Source organism: Ahaetulla prasina, chromosome 6 (genome assembly GCF_028640845.1).
Source record: "Ahaetulla prasina isolate Xishuangbanna chromosome 6, ASM2864084v1, whole genome shotgun sequence".
Taxonomy (NCBI): Eukaryota; Metazoa; Chordata; class Lepidosauria; order Squamata; family Colubridae; genus Ahaetulla; species Ahaetulla prasina.
The window spans coordinates 86676668-86703011 of NC_080544.1; the positions used below are offsets into that span (position 1 = coordinate 86676668).

The window sequence follows — 26344 nt, forward strand, 5'->3', positions numbered from 1 at the left end:
ACTAAATGTAATAATTCTTAAATTTTTATATACATAATAAATTCTTTAAAATAGTAGTAAATAAGTTAACATATAAATGATTTTGGCAAAACAAATATTAAGAGTTGTTAATGTCAAACCCAGATCGTCTCTAATTCAAATGGAGACCTATATTATGTTGGCTCCAGCATTGATTGATCTATTTCATTGCAAAACTGTGAGTAACATAAAGTTCAGGTAGAGACCCTGCCAGGCATCACTGTAAGTAATTCAATAGTACTGCCATCAGACTTTCTCATTATCCATCACAAAATTCATATTTCTGACATTCATATTTCAATGTTTATTTTGCCTCCCTGCCACCCCCCAAATTTGTGCAGCAAAACCATGTAGCTTTGTGAATATCTAAATGACTTAATCTAATTTGTTAATCCAAATTTCATATATATTGTACTAAAATTGAATATTGTTAACATTATTAAAGACCACTAGATTCAAGCTTTCACAAGTATAGTAACAAAATTCTCAGTGGTACCCAAGATGCTAAGAGTTATTTTGAATCTGGCTTTCCCAATTGACTTTGCTGGTCAGAAGCTGTATGGGAAAGTCACAAATGACTATCATGTGACCCCCAAGATGCTGCAGTTGTCATAAGTATATGTCAATTACCAAGTGCCCAGACTTGATCATGTGACCATGATGCTGGATGCTGTGGTGGTTATAAGTGCAAAGATTGGTTCTAAATCACTTTTCAGTGCCATTGTAATTTTGAATAGTCACTAAACTAATGGTTCAAGATGAAGACTACCTGTAGTCTAATTAACAAAAATTAAACAATAAGAACTATCCAAAATGAATATATACCCCAACTGAGATACTTGGCCAGTTAACAATAAAGCCAAGAGATTTTTCATGATAGTTTCCAGTCCTCCAAATTCTACTTCTTCTAACTTTTTTTTAGTGGTGGCGTAGTGGTTAGAATACAGTACTGCAGGCTACCTCTGCTGACTGCAGTTCGACAATTCAATTCTCACCAGCCTTCCATCCTTCCAAGGTCAGTAAAATGAGGACCCAGATTGTTGTTGGGGGCAATATGCTGATTCTATAAACTGCTTAGAGAGGGCTAAAAAACATTATGAAGCGGTATATAAGTCTAAGTGTTTTATAGAAACAAGTGTTTACTTGAGCAGTTGGAAGATATTTTACTATTCAAAAATAGTATGCTAATTATTGTTGTGAAAAGAATAAAAATCCTATATAATTTGATTTATCTTTTATTTATAAATATTTTGTGTACTTATAAAATAAGATAGTGCCTAAATGGAAATAATATATATAATATATTGTTATTATATTATATGGGATACATAATAAAATTATATATATTTATATATAATTATTATATTATATATAATAATATATATATTATTATACTATAATAAAATAATAGTATATATATATAAATAGGTAGGTTGGTCGGTTGGTCGGTCGGTCGGTCGGTCTTGGCATTTTCGGGTCTTTTCCCGTGTAAGGTTGAGAGTATCTTGGTGATGTTTCGACGAGGTCTCACTCATCATATTCAGGCTGGTGTCTTCGGCTTCATGCTTCTCAAGCAAAGAGTGGTTGGAGGTGCCATCTCTCTATAAATACTGGTGGGGAGGTGGGGAGTGTTGCTGTGAGCGGGTTGGTTGGCTGTGTGGTTGCATCTTGATTGGTAGATGGAGTGGGTGTTTACAGATTGGTCGGCTGTTTCGTAGCATCCTGTGTGGGTGTGGTCCTGGTCTTTTGTTCCTGAGCTTTGGTGTTGTGGTCTCTGAAGTTCTGTGATGTGATGTCCTGAGCAGAGGTATAATGATATACAGTGAGGGTGGTCCTATTTGTACGGTAAGTGGGAGGGGCAGATATGGAGGAAGTGGGGGATCATATCATTTTGTGGGGGCGCGCGCTTGATGTTTACAGGCGATTGCGCGCCCCGATCCCTCTGACTTGTCCCATTCCCCGGATGGTCAAGACCCTCAGAGCCTGGGCCTTCGGCTTATGCTATGCAACGCACGGTCCATGGTCAATAAGGCCCCCCTAATACACGATCTTATTCAGGGGGGCGCCGCGGATCTTATAGGCATTACGGAAACCTGGTTGGGCACAGAAGGGGGCGTGCCCCTTGTTGAAATGTGCCCACCGGGTTTCCGTGCATTTCATCAGCCGAGGGCTCAGGGTAGGGGTGGGGGGGTGGCGGTTGTTATTAGAGAAGGTCTAGAGCCGAGGGAGACCACTGTACCTCAGATTGCCGGGTGTGAATCCCTTTTGTGAGGTGGGGTCATAGGTGTCAGATGGGCTTGTTTGTCGCGTACCTGGCTCCTTGCTACGTGACAGCTGCCCTGCCCGAGCTCCTGGAGGTGCTTGCTGGAGTGGCGGTGGAGACCCCCAGACTTATAGTCATGGGGGATTTCAACTTGCCATCATCCGGCACGTCATCGACAGCAGCTCGGGAGTTCACGGCTTCCATGACGGCCTTGGACCTGACTCAAGTAGTGGATGGCCCTACTCACATTGGGGGTGGCACACTGGACTTGATTTTTATCTCTGGTCAGTGGTTGAAGGATCTGGACTTGAAGGAAATAGTCACTGAACCTTTGTCATGGTCAGATCACTCTCTCCTTCGCCTGGACTTTCTGACCGCCACTCAACACTGCAGGGAGACGGAGCCAATACGTTGGTTCCTTCCCAGGTGCCTGATGGACCCGGAGAGGTTCCAGACGGAGCTTGGGCCGTTTCCTGAGGGTCTGGCTCATGGCACGGCTGAGGAACTAGTCGCGGCTGGGAACGGGCCGCAGCGGGGGCTTTAGACCGTGTCGTGCCTTTGTGGCCTCTGACCCAACCGGCTCCTTGGTTTTCCGAGCAGCTGAGGGGGATGAAACGCCGGAGAAGATGCCTAGAGAGTTCTTGGAGGTCCAGTCGTTTGGAGGCTGATCGGACACTAGTTAGGTCCTATAGTAGGACCTACCTAGTGGCACTGAGGGAAGCGAGACGTTGCTACGTCTCCTCCCTCATTGCGTCGGCAGATAACCGCCCGGCCGCCCTGTTTCGGGTGACTCGTTCCCTCCTTCAACAGGGGGAGTGGGATGACCCGTTGCAGGGACGAGCTGAGGAGTTTAGTGGTTATCTATACGATAAAATCGTTCAGCTTCGGGACGGTCTGGACCAAAATTGGGTAGATTCAGGTGAGACGTCGGAGAGCGGTCTTGGTGAGATTGTTTGGGATGAGTTTGACCCTGTGGCTCCTGAGGACATGGACAGGTTGCTGGGTAGGTTGAACGCCACCACGTGTTTACTGGACCTGTGCCCCTCCTGGTTGGTACTGGCCACTCAGGAGGTGACACGAGGCTGGCTCCAGGAGATTACGAATGCTTCTTTGGTGGAGGGAGTCTTTCCGGCCGCCTTGAAAGAGACGGTGGTGAGGCCCCTCCTCAAGAAGCCTTCCCTGGACCCAGCTGTTTTAGGTAATTATCGTCCAGTCTCCAACCTTCGTTTTGCGGCGAAGGTTGTAGAGAGTGTGGTGGCATGTCAATTACCCCAGTACCTGGATGAAACTGTCTATCTAGACCCGTTCCAGTCCGGCTTCTGGCCCGGATACAGCACTGAGACGGCTTTGGTCGCGTTGGTGGATGATCTCTGGAGGGCCAGGGATAGGGGTTATTCCTCTGCCTTGGTCCTATTAGACCTCTCAGCGGCTTTTGATACCATCGACCATGGTATCCTGCTGCACCGGTTGGAGGGATTGGGGGTGGGAGGCACCGTTTTTCGGTGGTTCTCCTCCTATCTCTCCGATCGGTCGCAGACGGTGTTGACAGGGGGGCAGATGTTGACCCCGAGGCGCCTCACTTGTGGGGTGCCGCAAGGGTCGATTCTCTCGCCCCTTCTGTTCAACATCTATATGAAGCCGCTGGGTGAGATCATCAGTGGTTTCGGTGTGAGGTACCAGCTGTACGCTGATGACACCCAGCTGTACTTTTCCACACCGGACCACCCCAACGAAGCTATCGAAGTGTTGTCCCGGTGTCTGGAAGCCGTACGGATCTGGATGGGGAGAAACAGGCTCAAGCTCAATCCCTCCAAGACAGAGTGGCTGTGGATGCCGGCATCCCGGTACAGTCAGCTGCAGCCGCTGCTGACTGTTGGGGGCGAGTCATTGGCCCCGATGGAGAGGGTGCGCAACTTGGGCGTCCTCCTGGATGAACGGCTGTCCTTGGAAGATCATTTGGCGGCCGTCTCCAGGAGGGCTTTTTACCTGGTTCGCTAGTTGCGCCCCTTTCTAGACCGGGATGCCCTATGCACAGTCACTCACGCTCTCGTGACGTCTCGTCTGGACTACTGCAATGCTCTCTACATGGGGCTCCCCTTGAGGAGCACCCGGAGGCTCCAGTTAGTTCAGAATGTGGCTGCGCGGGTGATAGAGGGAGCCCCTCGTGGCTCCCATGTGACACCTCTCCTGTGCAGACTGCACTGGCTACCTGTGGTCTTCCGGGTGCGCTTCAAGGTTTTGGTGACTAACTTCAAAGCGCTCTATGGCATAGGGCCGGGATATTTACGGGACCGCCTGCTGCTACCGGATACCTCTCACCGACCCGCGCGCTCTCACAGAGAGGGACTCCTCAGGGTGCCGTCGGCCAAACAGTGCCGGCTGGCGACACCCAGGGGAAGGGCCTTCTCTGTGGGGGCTCCCACCCTCTGGAACGAGCTTCCCCCAGGACTTCGCCAACTTCCTGACCTCCGAACCTTTCGCCGCGAGCTTAAGACATATCTATTTATTTGCGCAGGACTGGACTAGATTTTAAATTCGAATGGTTTTAATGGGGATTTTATTATTTTTATTATCATCATTTTAATTATTTGGCCAATTATAATAAGTTTTTTAATGGATGTTTTTATTTGTATTTATATGTATATTTTTATCTGGTTGTTAACCGCCCTGAGTCCCTAGGGAGATATGGCGGTATAAAAATATGATAAATAAATAAATAAATAAATAAACATACATAGATACACACACATACACATACACACACAGTTTATATCTATCACTTTCTAGTTCATCCTCCTCATGACTTTCTAGTCCACAGTGCCCCTATAAGCCCCTCCTGATGGTTGACAAATCTTTTGAAATAATACTGAGCGCAGCAGGAATTTGAAGATTCAGTAGTCTAGGAATTTTTATCTAATATTTAAGGAATTTGATTTCAGTAAGTGTTTATCTGAATAACTGATTGAATTTTCAAGCAGTCGAAAATTCTTAGTTTCTAAGTCATCTAGACAGTAATTTACTAAAATACCTTAATAATGCTCCAAGTGTGAATGATTACACCAAGGACTAACAAGGAGAAAAGTAATGTAACTAATATATGTCTTCCATAACATAGTAATTCTTCCTAATGTCTTTATTTCATAAGTTTCATAAATTATGTTGGTATATATTAATGTTGATATACAATAAGCAATAGGGTTTTTTTCTTAGTGACTACATTTCTTTAAAAAAATTTCTTGGTGATTGTCATGACTGTACTTTATTTAAAATTTTAGGAAGGATTTATTTCTTTAGGTATTTCATTGCTTTTTAGCTAGATAAATAAAGTTTTCTAGATATACTGTACTTGTCTAGTACATTTTTAAAAAATGCCTTTTCATCCTTCTGTGCCAAATACTTTTAAAACAACAGGCTGAGGACATGAAGGAATATAAGAAATGAATGGACACCAATGTGTCCAAATATCTTATTTTGCTTAAAAGGAAATGCTGGCAAATAAATGCTCAGAAAGGGATTTTTTTTCCTAAGCCCTGTGGATTTTTTTGTTTCTGGCAAGTTTTTGTGCAGGTTAGAAATGAAAACCATTCATCTGGTGCCCCAAAGAACAGCCTTATTGAATGGAGTAACAGTGTAATGTACCATTGAAAGCAGGATTGAAAGTGATTATCTTGTTAACTCTTGACAGTTACCACCAGCTTGAAATAGAACTGGCAGGATTGATTTGCAAATGAATTACAGCTTTTTCATTTTGTGCCAGGATCATCTTTTTATATTCTGATATGACAGATGCTGGGTTCCCTGCTTTTGTTTCTTTTCAGTTTTATACTTGCAAATAAAAAACAAAAGATGATGACAGTAATTTTATTTGCATCTTTTTCTTTAGGAGTTTATTCTTTGTAGACAAGTTTTTAATTTTATGTTTTTACTTACTGCTACTTTTAGAATGAAGTCTCATTAATTTAACTACAATTTTTATATTTATAATATAAATGTAAATATAAAAGGAAAATGAGGAAATGGAGAATAAATAAATCATTTCTTTGCCCTAAATAGTCCATTTTGAATGAAGACACTAATAATAGTGTATGTACTATTTATGTCTGATAGTAACCAGACCAAATACCACGATTCCCGGCAAAGTCCTAATTTAACAGTAGAAAGCCTGTTGGTTATTTCTCACAGCTCTTTTGTTTATAGACATATTTATTTGACTATGAACATATATTGTGTTTTGTGAAGTAAAATGATTGCTAGTCACATGTATTACTTCACATAATTTTGCCAGGAACTATAATAAATAAGACTAGTAATTCTTTTTACACATAATTTCTTTCTATAATTTAAGTTATAAAATTAATTTTATATAAAACGTATTTTATATAAACGTATTGTTACTTATTTACATTATATTGAGGATAAAACATTCTGTTTTTTAAAATGATCCTTTAAACTTGGTAGATTTAGCATTTTAACAATTTGATTCCAATAAATAATTTGACATTTTCTTATAATTAAGTGAACTTCAGAAACAGTCTTTACAACATTGAAATTCTTAGAAATAAAATAAAGAAATGAGAATTAAAAGAGTACTTCCCAAGATTTAGTGATATTCAAAGCAGTCTAATTGTAATAAACTTTTTTATTCACAAACCTCTACACTTACTACAATACCGTCAGATTGTCCAGAATTTGAGGTTTGGAGTTTGATACAGAAAATAATAATCCTTCCTTAAATAGTTAGGTTAAGAGGTGGAAGCAATGTGTGAGGCCAAGAATTCTCTGCAGAGTTGTATGTATATATTGATAGATTGTGCCTTCATAGTGGCCAACAACAGGGCTTAACAGATCTATCTATCAGTTGAAATATTAGTACGAATAATAAAATAGTACAAAATACCATAAAACAATATACAGATACATTGAGACAACAGCAGAAAGTCCAAAAACACCAGCTAATGGGCAAAGAGAAATAGTTAACCTATCCAGATTTCCTTGTTCAGGAACATGGAGAATTTAAAATGAAATGTTTGTTGAATTGTTAAATGAATTATGGAAGAAAATAATTAATTTTAGAGAGATTTAGTTTTGAAAGATTTAAAATTTCACAATTAACAGAGAAATTTAACATAAAGAAGTAATTGGAGTTGAAAAATATAAAATGGAATTCAAAATTGAATTGTGTATGAGTGATGAACATGTGTTGCTAAAACATAAACTTTTGCTCAGATTTGAAATGAAAGAAATACAAATTAAAGAATGCATGATAAGATAGGTTAAGAATTTTGGTTACACATGGACCAATGGGAAAGAGTGTATAAAATGGAGCAAAATTCATATTATATTGCAATTTAAAAGATAATTTTTATAAAATGATGTAACATTGGTGTTTAGGACTTATGGATAGCCAATTAGAAAAGACTTATGGAAGATTTGGTTTGTATATGGTAATTGCGGTGAGATTATTATATGCCTAATGGTGGAAAATACTGAAATACCTACAATGGAAGAATGGATTGTGAAAATTATGGAATTTGCAGAAATGACAAAAGGGATTTGTTTAATTAGGGATAAGATAAAACAAGTACTTTTTATTAAAGATGGGAAACGTTTTGTAGGCTTTTTGCTTTTTGAAAATGGAAAATGAACCAGTGATTTATGTATTTACTGATTAAAGAGGGTTCAATATGGTAAGAAAATTATGATGTAATTTTAATAAAGGAGGAAAGATAATAAGTTTGTAACTACTGTAAAGAGGTTCGGTAGTCTTCTTTACATATATTTTCTTCTCTTTTTTCTATTTGTATTTCTTTTGCTTTTTTTTCTAATCTTACTCTATATTATTCCAGATTTAACTTTTAGTTTTGTGAAAATCTTTAATAAAAATTATATAAGCAAACACAACAACCACAATGAACAACCTTTGCAAAGAGAGAGAGGGTGCTTAGGTTTGATCAAGTCATTCACCTGGCACATCTACATATACCATATAGCTCCAAGGCAATAATGGAAGAAAAAAATTATACCAGCAGCTCTCTGGAATCCAACAAAAGCCAGTAGACCAAACTTTTCTCCCCAGCCTTTAGTGAGATAGCATAAGACCTTTTGCTTCAGTATGTTTGCAATTTTTATCTTTTATGTTTTATTGATGATATTGTAATTTATTTGATTGTTGTAAACTGCCCAGGGTTGTTGAGAATTTGGTGGCATACATGTTTAAAATGTTATAGTCAATCACATAGTCAACCAATTGTTTAGAACAGATTTGGCATTTTTTCCACTTGTCGAGTCCTTCCAAGGTTAGGCAGATGTTGCTTGTAATGGTGTTAAAGGTATAGTTCCAAGATGTAAGCTGTTCCAAGTAAAGCTGCCCTTTGCAGTTGTGATTTTGGGAGTGATGGTGATTTTGTTAATGCCGATAGTGTTCAAGTGGTGCTCTAGATATTTTGGCATTGCACCCAAGACACCTATTATTTCTGGTATTATCTTTGCTTTCTTTTGCCATGCTCCTTTTTTGTTTATTAATCTTAAAGCCTGCAAACTCAAAAGTGGATTATTAGGAAAAGCTCTCAATTTAAAGGTCTCATTTTTAATTTTTAGATGTTATCTTCATCTTAACTAATATCTCTATTCAAAACTTCAAGAAACAGAAACAAAAAAGGAACAGAGGGAAACCTCTTCTTGTCCCCTTTGGAATATCACATGATTTACTCCAATCTCCATTGACCCTAACCCTAACCCATTTGAGCCTTTAAAGCAGGGGTAAAATCCAGCAGGTTCTGACAGGTTATGGAGAACCAGTAGCAGAAATTTTGAGGAGTTTGGAGAACCAGTAAATACCACTTCTGCCTGGCCCCAGAATGGGGTGGGAGTGGAGATTTTGCAATATCCTTCCCCCAGGAGTGGGAAGGGAATAAGATTTTGCAGTATCCTTCCCCTGGAGTGGGGTGGAAATGGAGATTTTGCAGTATTTTCCCCTGCCACACCCACCAAGCCACACCCACCAAGCCACATCATGCCCACCAAGCCACATACACAGAACCGGTAGTAAAAAAAATTTGAATTTCACCACTGCTTTAATGATGTGTATAATGGCTTGATTTCATGAAGAAAATTCTCACCAAAATCCATATTTTCAAGAATTTTAAAAGCGGACCAGTTAAAATTGTCAAAAGCTTTGTCAGCATCTAAAAAAATGTGGTTTGTTTACCATTGTGTTGTAAATATTCTATTATATTCAATATAGTTCTGACATTTTTAATTGTCTTTTATATAAAAATCCACATTCATCTTCATGAATAATCCTTGTAAAAACTTTTTAGTCTACCTGCCAAAATTAATGAAACCACCTTATAATCATTGTTCAATAAAGAAATTGGTCTATAATTTATAGTAGAAGTTAGATCCTGTTTTCACTTTGGTGACAATGCAATATTGGTCTTTTCCCAAGACTTTGACATTACATCTCCTTGTAAAATAGAACTCACCATTTTCTGAAGTGGTTGCAAAAGTAAATCTTTAAAACATTTATAATAAGAATCTAGTAGTCCATCCAGTCCTGGTGCCTTGCCAGTTTTAATATTTTCATAGCTTTTGATACTTCTATAAAATGGGCTATTCGTAATTTGACACTAAGCAATATAACATTGTGCTTTACGGCCACATTTCTTAGTGAGGAGAATTCCAGTCCAAATTTCTGTTGTTAAGCAAGGATTACCTATATATACCATTTGAATTTTTTTTAAAAAATCCATTAAATTTACTTAAAAACTTTTTATTATATGTTTGAGAAGAATCTTGAATTTTAGAGCATACTAGACCACAAATGATCTTTTAGGTCATCGTTTCAGAGACATATGCACTCCCAAGCACCATCCCGATTGGTAGCTTGTCACAGAAAAGTATACATATTCTAATGAGTTTCCCAATTAAGAAGAATAGAAAGTGAAGTTAGAAATGATGAAATTAGTACAGAATTTAAATGTTTCAGAAATGATACATAATGAAGGTTTCAAATATTTTACTATGAAAATTATTTGATGTAGTATCAAAGCAACTTGCTTGGGTCTAGAATAAGTGAACATAGATGACACTGACATCATCATCACTATCTAGATTATATTCCTGTCAGCTATTTGCTCCACAACAACCCTTTAGAAGTTGTCAGCAGCTAGAAAGAAATTGTGGTGTCTGTCCCCATATCCTTCCCCATATCTCTAAATAGATAAAATTGGCATGAATATTGAAAATTGAACTTTCCTTCCATAGTTTTCAAGACTAATGCTGACAACAAACTTTCAGAATAAATTCTCAAAACAAAAATTTTGCCTTATCCTTTACAGCCTGAGATCCTAGGGCAGTGTTGGCGAACCTTTTCGGCACTGAATGCCAAAATGGGAGTGTGCATGCTCGTCTGGCCCGCAACCCAAAAGAGCAGCTGCCGAGGGTTCCGGTTTCTGGCACGCGCATGCGCACTGGCCAGCTAGACTTCTAGTTACTGGCATGCATGCGTGTGCAACAATCAGCTGGCTGGCGCACATACGCAGGAAAACGGAAGACCAGCTCTTCCAGTTTCCGGCAGTGCCGCATGCACAAAGGCCAGCTGATTGCCCCCTGCGCATGCACACCAGAAACCCAGAAGAGGAATGGGTGATGCAGCACGTACCAAGCAATATAGCGTTGTGTGCCACTTCAGGCATGCGTGTCATAGGTTGGCCACCATAGTCCGAGGGGATGTCCCTTCAAAGTCTATTGCTCTGCCCTCTATTTAGCTGTGGGCTGTACATTCTTTTAATATGACTGTTTCCAAACCAGCATGTCTTCAGCCAATCTGTCAGCATACTATCGCACCATCTCCTAAGGTTTTCTCACATACCATTACTTGTTGCCTCCTCCCCGGTTGACTCAACAAACTCCTTCAGGAGTTTGCACTCACCTCTGTTTCAACTCCCCCCTGCCCCCAAGGGCAGCAGCTGCCTTGGCAAGGCACACCTCATCAGTGTTCTGTCCCCCCACCTCACATAGGAAGACACACAAGCAAACGACGTCTACCAGTAATTTATTTTTACAAGCCAACCTGAATCTCTTTAGCAGATAAAAGTGCTGGCAGCTACTTTCTGAATGCCTGCCAAGTTTCTTATCACCTCTAGAAACAGGAGTCAGCGTATCTGTAGTCCATTGCTGAAGCAACCAAGAGTTCAAAGAGTAGTCAGAAGTCATTCACAAAGTCCAAGCCTTAATTCCGAAAAATATCCCATCCGAAACTCACAATATGCAGTTTTTGTCCATCACAGAGCCTGCAGAGCAACCCCACCCACTTTTATCCCCTGTGGGGTGTGGCTCAGTGACTCAGCAATCTCTGGGCCTTCCACACCTCTTCCTTTGCTGCGCACGCCTCTCCCTCCGACGCTGCCTGGGATCAATCCAAGATTGATCTTCATCACTCCCTATTAGTGGATGCCCCGACATGCCTTCCTCCTGGCCTTCAGCTGGAACCTGAGGTGTTGCCAGAAAGGAGGGTCCTGGAGAGGGAGGCCTTGTCAGCTCCTCCGACATGCCTTCCTCCTGGCCTTCAGCTGGAACCTGAGGCGGTGCCAGAAAGAAGGGTCCTGGAGAGAAAGGCCATGTCAGCTCCTCCCCATCACTTTCAGAGTCATCTTCCTCCGTGAGGACAGGCTCGGGAGCTGGAGTCATAACACTCAGCAGGGGAAGGAAGAAGACAGTGAAGGTCAGCTAGGAGTTAGAAGTAGGGAGTGCAGGATGGCCAAAAGGGCAGAGGTGGGAGAGATAGGCCGGTGGAGAGAATTTGAAACACTTGTAGTCATGAATGTGGGTGGGCTTCCAAGCCTCAACTACATACCCATCGGAGCATTGCAACAGCCATAACTTCAGGGACCAGTCATAACTGCCATTTGTTCAACACTGTTGTAACTTTGAATGGTTGCTTAACAAATGGTCCTTAAGCAAGGATTACCTGTGCTAATTCACCAGTTGCAGAAAAATATTTTTTTTGTTCTTGAATAATAGTGATTATATTATTGACGTAAGTTATTATGTATAATTTAAGTTTAGTAAATGGAGCCCTTTTTTCTTACAGTTATTATTAGTGAATTGATTCTTTCACTCACTTGTATTTTAAATAAAATAATAAATTACTGCAGGGGGAGGCTAGCTATTGGAATTTCAAATCTGGGTTGTAAGTATCTTTTTGGGGTCAGTTGTAACTTGGGATAATTGCTAAGTGATCGGTCATAAAGTAAGGACTACTTGTATGACAAAGTGTTACTCCAGGATAAATCCCAGAGTTGAAAAAAAATTGCACTGAAAATCATGAATGCCATAAAGTAGTTATATTTAGATTTTTTTTACATTTTTAATCTCACCTTTATTATTTTTTATAAATAACCCAAGGTGACAAACAATACTTTTTTCTCTGCATAATCCCCACAACAACAATCCTTTGAGGTGAGTTAGACTGACACAGAATAACTGGTCCAAAGTCTCTACTAGTTTCCTAATGTTTGCCTTATTTGCAGTATGTTCAGCTAGAGCACTTCCTGCTTCAGAACCTTCTGTTATTCCAATATTACTATCTGTGCTCCTTCAACTACAAATTGGATGAACAGACAGTGACACTTTTTCAATATTATTACATTAAACCAAGTGGATTTTGATTGATAACCTAATATTCAACTAATGCAAAACATCAATCATGGCAAGTATATTAATTATTTAATATTGCAGTCTAATTCAGAAATCAATGTGCTGCATGAGGGAAAGGAAAACTCACTGTTCCCAGAAGACTTAAGACAGGGAATGATTTTTTTTTTAAAAAAAATCTTCTATACTCTCGTGTCTTAGTTCAATACAGATCTTTATTCATTTGCCAATAATATCTTTCCCGTTTCCACTTCAGGACCATTTTATCAGTTTTAAGATCTATAATTGAATTAAGTCTGCTTTCAGCACAGAGCAAAAACAGTTGTGCAAATATTGATGAAGTTGTGACAAGCGCAGCATAGGAGACAGACCACTAAAGAGAACAAATTTGATACCATTAGCAAGAAGCTTTGTATGTCAGTGACCTGGGTTCTGCTTCCTAGCAATTAAGTTCATTATGACCTTCAGCTCCAATATAAATAGAGGACTTCAGTTTTCTGTTAATAATGTATGATGTGGTATAGCAAATTTTGATTATTATTCTATATGTTTCATGAGACTAATTTTTTCTATGCAGCTTTTTTTTTAAAGAACAACAGTAACAGATGTTTATAGCACATTTTAAATCTGAAAAATATGAATAAGATATATATGGAAATGATTGAAAACAGATTTTCAAAACGCACTCAATGATTTGAGCAATTAATATTTTCAGATGCTGTATATAATTAGTATTATAATTGCTGTTAGTAATGGGAACATTGAAAATAGTCAGATGCAAGAATTTTGTTATGATAAATTACTGTATAATTACTATAAATCCCTGAATACTCTGTCAAAACCTAGTTGCTCATCATTTTACAAGCAAAATAAAATAAATATTTCAATGCTATCTCTGGAAATTCTTCCTACTGTAATACAACTTTTATATAGAAATTCTTCATTTTTATAGCTTTTACTCAGAATTGTCCTTTGACAACAACCAAAACTTATTTACGTGATACATGGATAGACCAAATTATCACTCAGAGACAGAGATCCATTAAATCAGTTGAGCATCTGGTAAGTCACTTTAGGTCAGTTATTGATTCAGTTAGTATATTTATATTGGCCATATAATTCTCTAGATAGATAACAATAAAAATAAGAAATACAATATTATAAAGCATATGAAAAGAATTGCAGTGTAAGCATTTTAATATATTTTCATGTATTTAGTTTTAAAATTGATCTAATGATTTTGAACATCAGAAAGTTAACTTTCATAAAATTTTGGAAAAGATTATAAAAAGTGTCAGGAAAGTCTCTTGGGAGAGCTTTCTCCTTACTTTGACTGAGTTGGTTCTTACACAGCTGATTGGTACCAACAGAAGAGATATTTGTAGCTCAAGGTTGAAATGAGGGTTCCTTTGTGCTCATTGAACTTGGTTGTTTGCTTGCGGATGTTTCATTACCCAACTAGCTAACACCATCAGTGCTAGGTTTAATATCACACACAAGTATGAAAGGAGCAGAGTTTGCATTACAATATTACACTGTGTGTTTTATTACATTGTCCTCTTTCTTCCCTTTACCCCTGTGGCTGTTAATGCTTACAGGCAGCTGGTTAGTAGTCTAATTTCTAATCCAGGAAAATAAGTCTCTAATTTATAGAATATAGTTCTATGCATAGTCTTGTTTTATTATTTCACAATTCCACAAAAACACATGCTGAAAAGGGGAATACATTTCTTTATGTTATCAAACCATATATAATTTCTGAATTTCCTTTATTTTATAATACATCTTTAAGAAAGGCTTATATTAAACCAATTTAAAAAATAAGAAAAAGATTGGTTTATGAATATTTTAATTGCATGTAAAATGATTTTAAATTCTTAAAATTACTTAAATTCTAAAGTAATTTGGCGCCTGGCTTAATTGAACAGCTAAAATGTTTAATGCATGTGATGATAGAGAAATAAAAGTGCTGGTTTATCATGTTTATTGCCAAAAATACAAATGAATTTTTGCTTAAGATAAAAAGGATTCCTGGCAGTGTATGAGTTCTGTGTTATAAATTTATTCATGAACATTGTGATCCTGAAGTGAATGCTGTTTAGCAGGATGATTAGCAGGATGATATAAAACAGTGGAGCGAGTTAGCTATAATTTAAGTTATCAATGACTTGTGTTGGATCTACTGACACAAAATCTGAGTCACCTTCTTTGTTCTTAATAGAATTGATCAAAGAATATTGAACAAATTGACACAACTGAAATTTTTATTTTTGTTTGTTGTGTACTATATATTGATTCTCCTAAATCTGCACCACTCTGAAGTTAGAAGAATCAGCTGAATTTTTAAATCATGTGCTATTAGTCAACTTTGTTTAGATGTTAAGATCGTACAGTTTTACATAGAAATAATTTTCTTATACCTGGGAGAATAAACAGTTGAATATTTCGCAATTGGAGAATTTAAGCTTTGCACATAATTGAAAACATTTCTTTTTATAAATGATATATACATTCTGATTCTAATAAAGGGATTTAAAATTTACCAACTATCATCAATCATATGCATTCACTTATTGTGTTATATATTTGTATTATTTTTTAGATTTTATGGTAAAGACATTTTGGAATTATACTAGAGGATACATTTAAGTTTTATTCAATAATATAGCTTCAAACATTAAAACAAACTAAACAAAAGGACAGATCATTATAACTTTTGAAGTTCAACATAAATAATTGTATACCCATGATTAATAATTGTTTATCATTTTTGTTCTTCTATTTCAGAGATGCTGGAAACTTCAAAACTGGATTAGAACATCTGGTAAGTTCTAATTTTCTCTTGAATATTTGCATCATCTTTGATATCTGCATTCTAAATGAATAGTTCTGAATGAGCTTTGAATCGCTTGAATTGAGAAAGTCAACTATTTCCCAGAGGGTCAGGTTATTGTTATTATGTGTGAAGCACTTACATTTTCATTTATCTTATGTTTCAAGGGATTTTAATTTTTTTAATTTTTTGATGTGGAGATGAAATAAAATGGTCTATAATCCTTGGATAGATGATTGCCTTAATTATAAACTAAAAGTTGTTCTTCATTGGGATTTTATTTTTGGCATATCTAGATATGAAAATAACAAACTTCTGTTTTGAAACACACATTCATATATTGCTTATACATTTCATTAATTTGCAATATGAGCTTTCTCAATATAGCATCAATTACTCATTTAAATGATATTTTGGTAAATAAAAGTGCAATTTTTAATGAAAACATTAAATGCTTAACAGTAAGCACAGTGCTGTCAGGTTCATAGATTTGTTCAATTAAAATCCAAATAACTTCACTCAGGGATCCATTTATGAAACAAGCTAGGGAAGGCAAGTGGGTCAGTGTGGATGTTCTGGACACACAGTAGGGAAACAAGATCTGACTGTAATCTGAAGAACAGCATTTTTCTTTCCAGAATACTTGTGAGAATACTGTCACATAAAGTATCTATCCAATTTCTAGGTCTTTCTGAGGAAAAAAGGCAAAAGTATTAGATATGTTTCTGTCTTGAGTTGACCAAAATAAAAAACAGCAACCACAATAACAATTTGTGTCTTCAGTGCATGCACAGACACACTTTCTTACCTCTTAATATACATATGCAGTGCTCCATGTAAGTATTAGGACTGTCTTAGACTTCCCAGTACCTTAGAGAATCACTTACAACTCTTTTTTTTAATGGGACTCCCTAAAGCTCTTATTAAAATAGTTTAGTTCTGAGCTTCCTGCTGTAGCTTCCTGCTATAGCAGTTTAAGTCTGTCAGTCAGCTCCATTCTCCAGAGATGCTGTCTAAATCAGCCTTAAGATTTCTTGATAATATCTCTGTTAGTTTAGCTTCTATTACTTTGGCCAATACATTGACTTTAGTATTGATTTGTACACATAACTGAGTGCTCAAAAGATATAGAAATTTTGATTTACTTTCTCTTGATGGAAACTTCTCAGGTAGATTTCTTCAGTCTACAGAAATAGTCAGTCAACAATATAACAGTTGATCAGTAATATATCTGGGTTTGCATGATTATTCATTTTTTTGCAGGTGGTTATGGGCACAGTTAGTCCTTGACTTAAAACAGCAATAGGAACTAGAATTTCTATCATCAAGCAATGTTTTCATAGCGATGGCAATCCCTGTAATCCCAGTTGCCATTGATAACTGAATACCATGGTTGTTAGGTGAGGCAACTTCCTGCTAGCTTCCTACAAGTCAGTGGAGAAGCTGGCAGGAAGTTGAATGTCCCAGGTTGGCAAGCATGTAAATAGTTGCTGTCAAATAAGCAGGGGAGCAAAGAACTGTGGTAAGGGTTTGTGAGGAGATGCACAATAAGAACCATATGAGAAGGGTATGTGAGGGTGCATGAGTGAAGTGGCATGGGTCAGAGAGTGAAGGTGCAATATGGATTGGGGGGGATGCATAGGGATGCATGAGTGACTGACACAGTACAAACACAGTGGGGCTGGAGGAAAATATGTAAATGGTGGTGACTTAGCAACTTACAATCTTCCTAATTAGTTTACCCATTGATTTTCTGGGGAAGCCAGCAGGAAGGCTGCAAATAGCAATCATGTGACACTGGGCACTGCAGTCAATCATAAGTGCAAACCAGTTGCCAAGCATCCAGTTTGTGATTACCTGCCCATAGGGGTGCTGGGACAAATAGGACTCTAAGAACTGATTGTAATCACTATTCATACAGTGCCGTGATAACCTCAAATAATCATAGATGAACAGTACCCTACATGTACTGTTCCGTTTGTGCCCACCAATTTATTTCAATATCTTGCACTTACTTGGTGCTGTAGCAGCTACAGTTCATAAATTTGATTCATTTCTTTCTTGGATGTTTTCGTCGCTTGTCATGGTAACAGCAGTAGATCTGCTGTCTCAGTCTATTGCATCTGGAGATAGACACATACCTACTGATCACCTGAGGAGTTTGATAAAGATTTCTCTAATAGTTCAGGAGGTGCTTTATCCATCCAGAAAGCTGTTAACATTATGTTCATATTCTAAGAGGAAATTTTTTAAATAACTTCTTCCAAATTTTGAACCTGAGTATCTATTCTTTACTCTGGGGTCCTGTTATTCCTGCTGATTTGGAAAAAAAAGTACTCCAATTGTCTTCCTTAAAGGTTTATTTGACAGTTATTTCTTCCTTTCATGTTTCTATTCAGGAACTTCTTTTTTCATATCTAGCTTTAAAAATACACTGTAGTGGCAAATTCATCCATTCAGTTGTTTCGAACAGGCTCAGTTAACCTTTGGTATAGCTTCTCTGTGGTATTAATTTAATTCTTCTCTAGGCTGCTTCAACCTATTGGCTATTGTGTCTATAGCTACTCTCTATTTCTGGTTGCAATCATGACAGTTACTTGAAAAGATTAATTTTTATTTCACAAATAATTTATTTTAAAATAAATCATCTTAGATTTGCTGAGAATACATTAATAGAATAAATTAATTAGACTATAATTTAGCCGCAGTTAAATTGGGTGTGTTATGCATCAAGACTTCATCAGTCTGTATTTGGAATCTCACAATATTTTAACTCCTCATTTTCGACTACTTCTTCAACTCTATATTTCCACCGATTTTTCATTATTGGCACATGATAATTTTTTTTGCAAGCATTCCAGTGAATCATTTTGGTGATTGTGTTACGTTGTTGTTTATAATCAGTTTGTGTAATCATCTGTTGATTTATAATGTGAAATAAAGTATTCGTAGGAGCCGTTTTGGAAGAATTCAAAGGTCCACCCAGAGCAACGAAATCAAAATCTTGCCAGAAATAATTCAGACTGTAGAGGCACGGCATAAATAGGAAGCAGCAGCCTAGCTATTGAATTTTTTTCATTCACAAGCCAGGCACCCTCTCATCTGCCTTTTCCTCAGAAAAAAACGAAGTTCCCTAACTAAAAAAGTAGAATAACTGAAACAAAGAATCTTTGAGCATGTAATACAGCACAAAAACAACAGAATAAAGTTGCCAACATTGAAGCTTGCTCCAAAGAAACAGCTAGCACAAGTATTAAAATTTGTCAGTACTATAATATCAAATATAAACACCAGCTCACTGCAAGAAACAAACCAACTATTATCCGAGAATTTCTGTTGCTCTGTTAAGTGAGTCTTTGCCCCATTTTATGACCTTTCTTGCCACAGTTGTTAAGTGAATCACTGCAGTTGTTAAGTTAGTAACATTGTTGTTAAAGTGAATCTGGTTTCGCCATTGACTTTGCTTGTCGAAAGGTTGCAAAATATTATATGACCCTGTGACACTGCAACCATTCTAAACATGCCAGCTGCCAAGCACCTGTGCCTGGTGTATTTTTGGGTGTCCATAGATATGTCAGAAGATGGGTCCACTGCTTTCATCCATTACTTTTTTTTTTTTTGCCTTGGTTAGGTTGTTAAAGGTTCTCTTGATTGGATTATCTAGTTTCTCTATTAGGTTGGTTTGACCTTTGTCAGCTGGGATGATGATGATGGTTTGATCCTTATTATGTTTTCAAGGGTTACTCCTTTCTGTGAGTTACAGGTAGTCTGCGACTTATGATCACAATTGGGACAGAATCTTGATTGTTGAGCAAAGTGTCATTAGGCGAAATGTCCAGGTTACCATCACAATTCTAGATCTCCCAGTTGCAGTCATTAAGTGAGCACACAAGTGGGTTAAGCAATTGCTTGGGGTTGTCTCAGTGAGTGAGAGAGGCTCTGGAGCTTAGCACCCACTGATATACAGAAAACTGTTATAAGCTAGGAAGCCCAGGCCTTTTTATCCCTCTATGCCCAAAAGGCTCAGATTCTTGCCCTGCAAAATGCCTGAATTTTGATTATGCAACCATTTGGGCATTTCTTCAGTCATAACTTCAGGTAGGAGTCATAATACCCTTTGTTCAGCACCATGGTAATTTCAAACAATCACTGAATGAACTGTCGTAAATCAAAGATTGCCTATAGTCCTGCTTCTGGGTTGTTGTTTTTCGGGTCTGTGGTATGATTGTCTGGTTGTGTATTATCTTCTACTTTATGATCAGCAGGAATGGTTAATGTTTGAATCTGTATGTTGATGTTGGAATGTCAATGTTGGACATGCACAATCTTATTTTAGTTAAACCTTAGATAAAGATTGGAATATTTCATCTCTTTAAACCTCACAGGAATGACCCACTTGTCCTTGTGGTCAAGGAAAGAATTCTGACCATTTTAAGTGTTGGGTTGCAGACTGTCATTAATAGCTTGTTAGCCCATCAGTGGTTTGTGGATAGTTACTGCCTTTTAGCAATGTAGATATTCTCCTTGTAATATGTCAATCAATAAACACCAATAGGGATTGCTAAAAGCTCTTCCTGAATAGTATATTTCATGTATTTTTCCCAGTAAAGTTATTTATAATCATTGCTATTTGAAGAATTAGGATTGTTCAGTTTATGTACTCATGACAGTTTTGCACTGCACTTTATATGTAACTGCAGATATGCTTAAGTAAAAAAACAACTTGAGTTGTACAATTAGGACTTAGTTTTACAGATTTTATTTTTTTATAAAGGAAATAATATATTTGTATCTTATTCTACTCTTTTTTTTCTTTCAATTTCAAGATTATCTTTTTTTATTTCAATGTATTTTTTGTACTGATAAAAATAGTTTTGTCATGGGTAGAGTTATGCTTCCTGAAATGTGTGGAAACCAAAGGTAGCTTCTGATAATTCCCTATGAGTCTGCTTTCAAAAAAGAAATAATATTTCTTTAAGCATATTTGACAGGAGAAGGAACATCACAGTTTATTATTGTATAACAACAGCAAAAAGCCCAGTAGCTGGATTCTTCCTCTGCTTTTCAGATGTAGACTAGATGATGTCGTTGGGGAATACAGCTAAAAGTTAAGCCATGTTCCTAATAACCTAGTTTCTGCATCTGCAGTAATTGCTTGGCCCAATATTCATTATCTTTTCTCTTTTCTTTTGGGATGAAAGTGTGTCGCTGAGCCAGAACTGTGGTTGCACTTGTTCCATTTGTGCCTTATGCTTCACCTGAGACTCAGCTTCACTTACACATTTTTCATCTGGATGTTTTGTCTGGCAGGCCAAATTATGCCTTGAAATTGCTGCTTTTGGCATACTATGAAATTGCTGCTTTTGGCATACTTGGCAAAGTATGTAAAGTCCAGTTGGACTCCAATTGGGTGGTTATTAGTTTCAAATGAATATAAATAAATACTTTGGATGAAGAGTCATCATACTCAGATATATTAAATGTTACACTGAGTGAAGAAACAATTTGGGAAAATATAACAAAGTGGTATCAACGAAAATACAATGCAGTATATTCTGATTGTATCTTGAACCCCAAATAGTGTAAAAATAACTCATGGTAGATACTATAATTAATTTGATATAGGCTGAATACACAGATAGTCCTTGAGATACGATCACAATTGAGCCCAAAATTTCTGTTGCTAAGTGAGACATTTGTTAAGTGAGTTTTGCCCCACTTTAGGATCTTTCTTGCCATAATTGTTAAGTGAATCATTGCAGTTGTTAAGTTAGTAACATGGTTGTTAAGTGAATCTGGCTTCCCTATTATGACTTTGATTGTCAAAAGATGATCACATGACCCTGGGACACTGCAACGATCATAAATATGAGTCAGTTGCCAAGCATCTGAATTTTGATCACATGACCATGGGCATGCTGCAATGGTTGTAGGTGTGAAAAATGGTCAGAGGTCATTTTTTTTCAGTGCTGTTGTAACTTTGAATGGTCACTAAATGAACTGTTGTAAGATGAGAATTACCTGTATAAATAGAAAATATACAGTCTTGTCTCTTTCCTTTTCTGCTTTGGAGCCAGTCTGTTTTGCCATATTCCATTCAGACTCTAACTTACGATCCTATACTTAGGTTTGCATGAAGACTATGAGATGTTCATGAATTTCCATTTCCCACCAATTGACATTATCAGTTCAGTTGAAGACTTTTCAATACATGTCATCCCTATAAGGTAGACCAGACTAAGAAACAGGCACTGTGTGGGTGTAACACTATTTTTATTAGAATAGATACTGTAATAGAATCTGGCAAGTTTGAATATGCTTCCTGTTCTTTAATTTTCAAGTGAGGGGAGGGGAGGAAAGGCATTTTCATATATCTCTTTTGGGGTATGGACTCAAATCATGTTTATCTGATTATTGCCTTAGTAATGAATCTTCCAGGGAGTCGCTAAGACGCTGAGCTTGTCGATCAAAAGGTCGGCAGTTCAGCAATTCGAATCCCTAGTGCCGTGTAACAGGGTGAACTCCTGTTACTTGTCCCAGCTTCTGCCAACCAAGCAGTTCGAAAGCACGTAAAAAATGTAAGTAGAAAAATAGGGACCACTTTTGGTGGGAAGGTGACAGCGTTCCGTGCACCTTTGGCACTTTGGCCTGTGGGCCACATGATCATGGAGACGTTTTCAGACAGCGCTGGCTCTTCGGCTTTGAAACAGAGATGAGCACTGCCCCCTAGAGCTGGGAACGACTAGCACATATATTTGTGAGGGGAACATTTACCTTTTTAATGAATCTTCCATCTGTCTCTCAAGGCCATCCTCTATACCCTCTATGTCACTCACTGAACCACGCACAGGATTCTTTTGGCTCTCTCAATTATCCAGCAAGCATTAGCAATAATATCTCTTATTCCTTGACCTTTCTGACAACCGCCTTGAAATATCTGGTATCTGTTTTTCCATGTAGAATTCTAATTTACATTGGATGATCTCAAATATTGTTTTGCTAGCTTGTAAACTTAGGGATATTGCATCCCTGTTTTTAAATTTCCTTTAGTCAACTCATTTATCTTTCTCTATGCTGAACTTTCCCATGTTTTTACTTATGTTCTACTGTAATTTTGTCTTTGAAACTTCAGATTTTCTGTTCCTCTATTCCTCCAACATCAGCACCTTTTCTGAAGGCTTTAATGCTGCTGAATCATAAACACTAATGTTTATATGTGATAATGAATTAATTATTAATTTATCATTAATGAAAATTAACTGATGTACATAAAATAATGCAAATTATAAACTACATTTGAAATTCTGTGTGGAAATATATTTTTGTACTTTTTGTTTCTCCTAAATATAATATGCATTTTGTGAATAAATATTATCTAAATAAATAGCATTCAAATGCCCATATAAACTAGGTGGGTAGGCAGGCAGGCAGGCAAGTAGACAAACAAAACAAACAAACAAATAAATGAAAATAATTTACATTTGATACAATAGAAAAATAAATGGAAAAATGCCAAAAAGAATCACCAAAAGAATTAATAAAAAATAAGCTTTACAGCAGTGAAAACAGATTATTATACACATTTTTAACCAAAATTGGCTTCCAGAGTGACTTAAAGCAATCAACGTGTATTTAGGTACAATATTCTAGAGATTTGTGAGTGTATATACTCTGATTCTGTCATTTGATGATTGAGCATCAAATTCTGCTCTACAGAAGAGAGGCAGGCCAAAGACTTAACTATGTTGGTGATACCAGAACAGATTAGAGCTTTTATTGAATTTACAGCACCTATTATTCAAAGATGTTAGTTAAGATTCAGAATATAGGAAAATATTTTTAGTATAAATATACGTTTCCAAGTTCTTGCTCTTATTTTTTTGTTGTTGTTGTTCAGGGATTAATATGTTATCAGAAAAAATAATTTACTGCGTAAATTGCACATTTCTGTTAGTCACTGGCACAAAAACCCCCTGTATTTTATGTTGCAATGTAAGGTGCAAAAATCTAGTTCTGTCACAAAAGTATTTGTTAGCAGTGGTGTACAACTGCCATCAATGTTGTTCACGTATAAAATGTGTACATTGCAATATAGGGGGAATTAAACATTTTCCTAATATTTAATTTAAAATAGATATTGTTCTGCATTATACACTTTCTAAATAAGTTGACATATTTTCTTAAGACTTTCTAGACCTAAGCCTAGCCAAATAAAAACTAAAAAACCTGAGGAGACCAAATTCTTTGAACAAAGATTATTAAATGCTGACTATTTTGGATGTGGTGACAGTTGTAACAGCAGCAGCACAGAATACTGGAAAAGTGCTCCATGCTTGCAGTATGTTAGCATTGATCCCATTATGTAGCCCAAAATTTCTTATCAATTCAAGCAGGTAACCCTTGTCTTTCAGGAGATAAATTGGAGATATATTTGATTTTATGTATAGAGCCATGAAAGAACTGTTTTTACAGTACGTACTTTCCATTTTCTTTCTCAGGACAAATTTCTTCTATAATGTATTCTACTGACCATATGAATATGCTCTTTCTTTTAGTACTTGCACACATTTCAAATAGTTCCTGGTTCACCTAGGTTGATGAAACCTTATACAGATAGCCCTCAACTTACGACAACAGTTGGGACCCACATTTTTGTTGTTAAGCATGGTGGTTTATTTACTTACAAAATTTATATAGCTGCCTACTCACTCACTAGGCAGCTTACAAACACTAAAAACACAGTATAGAAAAAAAAAAAATAACCCCCTTCCCACCGACTCCAGTGACAACACATAGTCAAATAAGCCATTTGATGGGCTCTGTCTCATTTTTTATTCCCCAGGTCCATTGGCAAAACCGAGTCTTCAGCCTTATGAAAGAGTGTCAAAGTAGGGGCCAGTCTAATTTCTAATATTTCAAAGAGAGGGAGCCACCACGGAGAAGACTCTTCTTCTAGGCCCCACCAGATGTACCTCTTTAGGGGACAGACCCTGCAACATTCCTTGCCTTCCTGCTCTAGTGCGTTCGGTGGATGTGACCAGCAAGAACGGTCCCTCAGATAACCTAGTCTCAACCCTTAAGGGCTTTAAACATGACAACCAGCATTTGAAATGGACCCAAAAGCAAATTGGCAACCAACACAGTGCCCACAGGAGCACATCTACACACCGAGGGTTGCTGAATCATGCCTGATTTTACAACCTTATTTGCTACAGTTGTTAAGCACATTGCTGCAGTTGTTAAGTGAACCCTGCTGTTAAGTGAATCTGGCTTCTACCATTGTCTTCGCTTTTGGAAGCTTGCTGGCAAAGTTGCAATCGTATGAGCCCGGGATGTTGCAACTGCTTTAAATATCTGCCAATTGCCAAGATGAACTTTTATTATGTTAAAATCATAGCCAAATGTTGATCACATGACTTTAGGGATGCTGTGATAATCGGTTATAAGTTACTTTTTCCAATGCTTTTGTAACTTTGAACAGTTGCTAAACAAATGACTGTAGGTCAATATAACTTTCTGATTGATTGTTTTTGTGATACAATTGGTTAAAGAGTTTTAATGGACAGTGAGTAGCTAAACTTGCTGTCAGCTCCCCTTGTTTCCTTTGAAGAATTTGAAAATGGTTATGTTTTAATTATGCAATTTAAGGTTCATTTCCAAATGCAAAGGCCCAATTAAGGTCATACAGCAGATATCATTTGATGATCATCCATACCTTACTGCAGAAGCATTGTCAGTAAACTTTAATTGGCAGTTAGTGTGAGATTCATCTACCATAATTGATATAACAATTTATTCAATTTATATGGCTATCCATCTCAAACAAGAGATTCTAGGAAGCTAGCAACAATTAATAATTATAAAAAAAACCAGCAAAACAAATTGACCTCTAAATGAATAGAGAATTCCCAACCAAAGTAAAATGACCATCAATGCAAATATAATACAAATGTTTCAATAGATCTAATTCTCAGGATCAAACCTGCAAACTCAGAAACGTAGCCGTGTATTCAGGATCTTCAAAAACCCAGCAGGTTTGGAGGAAGGCTGATCTCCCAGGGTGTGAAGGTGCAGTGTGGACTTCCTTTTCATCGTTTTTGGAATTAAAGGTCACTCTATGTTATCAAAGTATCTCATTGATAACATAGTTTTGACACATCATTTTCATCATCATTTTCATTTTCTGACTGACATTTTCAGTGAAAGCTTCATCGGTAGTACTTTATTCACAATATATAGAGAAAAATCCTTTATGTCTAATTGCTAACTTATTTTACTGCACCATTTATTTTATTCTATCAAAATCATCAGTGCTTATTGTTTTGTGTCATGGAAGTATATTTTTAACATAATAAATGTATTAATTATGAGGCAGGTTTTCAGTCCTAATTTTAAAATACTTTATTTCTAATTTTATTTACCAAGAAGTTTTATATAATATTTTCCAATATATAATTACTAAAGATATTATCATAATATAGGAAAATTAACTAGAAACATGTTTTAATAGAGAATGAAAATCTATTTAAATTTTGTATAAAATTACATTTCTATTTGTATTAGATAAATGTATT

The 26344-nt window shown here is 37.0% G+C and overlaps 1 protein-coding gene across 4 annotated transcripts in view; it reads left to right on the forward strand.

Moving 5' to 3' along the window:
- The window catches only part of RSRC1 (arginine and serine rich coiled-coil 1), a 167357-nt gene that overhangs the window by 52062 nt on the left and 88951 nt on the right, over positions 1–26344 (forward strand). For all 4 annotated transcript variants that reach the window (XM_058187369.1, XM_058187368.1, XM_058187370.1 and 1 more), the window contains one exon: positions 15725–15761. In XM_058187369.1, coding sequence (XP_058043352.1) covers positions 15725–15761 — 37 coding nt within the window. The remainder of the gene's footprint in view (positions 1–15724; positions 15762–26344) is intronic.